The sequence below is a fragment of the Boleophthalmus pectinirostris genome, unplaced genomic scaffold (genome assembly GCF_026225935.1).
Source record: "Boleophthalmus pectinirostris isolate CB_2022bp ecotype Guang Dong unplaced genomic scaffold, ASM2622593v1 HiC_scaffold_15, whole genome shotgun sequence".
Classification (NCBI taxonomy): domain Eukaryota; kingdom Metazoa; phylum Chordata; class Actinopteri; order Gobiiformes; family Gobiidae; genus Boleophthalmus; species Boleophthalmus pectinirostris.
In genome coordinates this window covers 924213-926712 of record NW_026571070.1, presented here as the reverse complement: position 1 = coordinate 926712, position 2500 = coordinate 924213, and the positions used below count along the sequence as shown (strand labels likewise).

At 56.5% G+C, this 2500-nt stretch overlaps 1 protein-coding gene across 1 annotated transcript; it reads left to right on the top strand.

Moving 5' to 3' along the window:
* Nucleotides 1-166: 166 nt before the first annotated feature.
* On the top strand, nt 167-1218 carry ppp1r3g (protein phosphatase 1 regulatory subunit 3G). The gene has a single exon (XM_020928990.2). It carries the CDS (start codon nt 462-464, stop codon nt 1071-1073), a length of 612 nt encoding a protein of 203 aa, XP_020784649.2. The 5' UTR covers nt 167-461; the 3' UTR covers nt 1074-1218.
* Nucleotides 1219-2500: the final 1282 nt, after the last annotated feature.

Below are 2500 nucleotides of genomic sequence, written 5' to 3'. Positions count from 1 at the left end.
GTTGTTTACATCGTGCGCAGTCGTTAGATCCGGATCATTTTCGCTCTGTGTGTAAACGCGCCCTGGCTCCGGCTCAGTTCTTGAAGTTGGTCCGGACGCGGAGCGCGCGGGACGTGACCACACCAGCACGTCCTTACGCACGCCGTGATGACGTCAGGGGGGATTTTAACCTCTCGCGCGAGGGTCCCCGGTCAGACGCACGCACCTGTTGGAGCGGAGCCCACGTGCCACTCTGGAGAGCCGCGCGCCTCCGGAGCGCGCACGAGGCGGCAGTTTTTAAAGCGGCACGCGCCGGGACAGTGGAGTGATGTCACACGGAGAACAGAGCCTCGCGCCCCGCGGGCCCCACGAGCCCCGCGGGCCCCACGAGCCCCGCGGACCCCGCGGACCTCGCGCGCCCCACGGACAACGGGCTCCCGGAGTCTGACGAGGAGCTGGACGCGGAGCAGGACGCGGCGCGCATGCGCTTCATGAGGGACCGACGCAGGGCGCGCTCGCTGCCCGCGTGCACGGCGTCGCTGCTCGGGGACGGCGGCGCACGGAAGCGCGTGCAGTTCGCGGACACGCTGGGACTGAGCCTCGCGGACGTGAAACACTTCAACACCACGGACGAGCCGCTCGTGCCGCACGCGGTGCTCTCGCGCCACCGGAGGTTCCAGGCGCCCGCGCCGCAGACGCACGCGCAGCCCGTGCTCCTGCCGTGTTTCCCGGAGCCCGCGGACGCGCAGCGGAGAGCGCGCGAGCAGCGCGTGGCCCTGGAGAAAGTGCACGTGACGCAGTTCGAGGTGCGCGGACAGGTGCTCACGCGCACGGAGGACGCGCGTGCGTTGGTCTTCATCAGATACACCTTCAACGAGTGGCTGTCCCACGTGGACGCGCCTGCCGTGCGCGTGCCCAACGGCCGCTTCACTTTCTCCGTGCTCGTGCCGCCGCTGTGGAGCGCGAGCGCGGTGCACTTCGCGCTGGGCCTGCGCAGCGCGGAGGGAGAATTCTGGGACAATAACGAAGGACGGAACTTCAGCTTCCGGTACGGGTACGGCCGCCCGCACGCGCACGCGCTCAGAGACACCTGAGGCGCGTGCACAGCTGAAAGAAAAACAACGAGCGCCCACAGCCGCGTGCGTCATGACGCACGCGTCTGCTCCACCGGCGCATTACGCGCGCTCTGTGGACGGATCAGAAATAAAAATGTGAAATAAACTTTGAGAATTTAACAAACTGTTTTTATGATTCAATTTGAGAAAAATGTTTCAAACACGAGTTTTATTAAAGTTTGATCAGAACCTCTGAGAGTCCAGCTTCAGTCCAGCTTCAGTCCAGCTTCAGTCCGACCAGAGTCAAGGACCCGGGACAGTTCTGGGATAGTCCTGAGTTAGTTCTGGGATAGTTGTGGGATAGATCTGTGTAAACCCTGCTTTAGTCCAGATTTAGTCTTGTGTTAGTCCTGCTTTAGTCCTGGTTTAGTTCTGGTTCAGTCGTGGTTCAGTCCAGGTCTTGGTCCAGAGTCCAGGTCTGGGTTTTGTTTGTTCACTAAACACACAAATCACATTTAAACAAACAGTCACACTTCAGTAACACGTCCACAGACCTGCCCCAGTCCAGGATTAGACCTGGACTACGACCGGTCTAGAGCCAAGATCTGAACCCCGTCCTCCTGTCCCCGTGTGTCAGATGCCCTCCCACCACTCACACAAACCAGTGCAGGAAAATGTGTGTTTAGTCCTGGTTTAGTCCTGGTTTAGTCCAGGTTTAGTCCAGGTTTAGTCCTGATTCAGTCCTGGTTTAGACCTGGTTTAGTCCTGGTTTAGTCCTGGTTTAGTCCTGGTTTAGTCCTGGTTCAGTCCTGGTTTAGTCCTGGTTTAGTCCTGATTCAGTCCTGGTTTAGACCTGGTTTAGTCCTGGTTTAGTCCTGGTTTAGTCCAGGTTTAGTCCTGGTTTAGTCCAGGTTTAGACCTGGTTTAGTCCTGGTTTAGTCCTGATTCAGTCCTGGTTTAGACCTGGTTTAGACCTGGTTTAGTCCTGGTTTAGTCCTGGTTTAGTCCAGGTTTAGTCCTGGTTTAGTCCAGGTTTAGACCTGGTTTAGTCCTGGTTTAGTCCTGGTTCAGTCCTGGTTCAGTCCTGGTTTAGACCTGGTTTAGTCCTGGTTTAGTCCAGGTTTAGTCCTGGTTTAGACCTGGTTCAGTCCTGGTTCAGTCCTGGTTTAGACCTGGTTTAGTTCTGGTTCAGTCCTGGTTTAGTCCTGGTTTAGTCCTGGTTCAGTCCTGGTTTAGTCCTGGTTTAGTCCAGGTTTAGACCTGTTTAGTCCTGGTTTAGTCCTGGTTTAGTCCTGGTTTAGTCCTGATTCAGTCCTGGTTTAGACCTGGTTTAGTCCAGGTTTAGTCCTGGTTTAGACCTGGTTTAGTCCTGGTTTAGTCCTGATTCAGTCCTGGTTTAGACCTGGTTTAGTCCTGGTTTAGTCCTGATTCAGTCCTGGTTTAGACCTGGTTTAGTCCTGGTTTAG

Coding starts and splice junctions, on each gene's coding strand:
- ppp1r3g (XM_020928990.2), top strand. CDS start 462: ATGCGCTTCATGAGGGACCGACGCAGGGCGCGCTCGCTGCCCGCGTGC.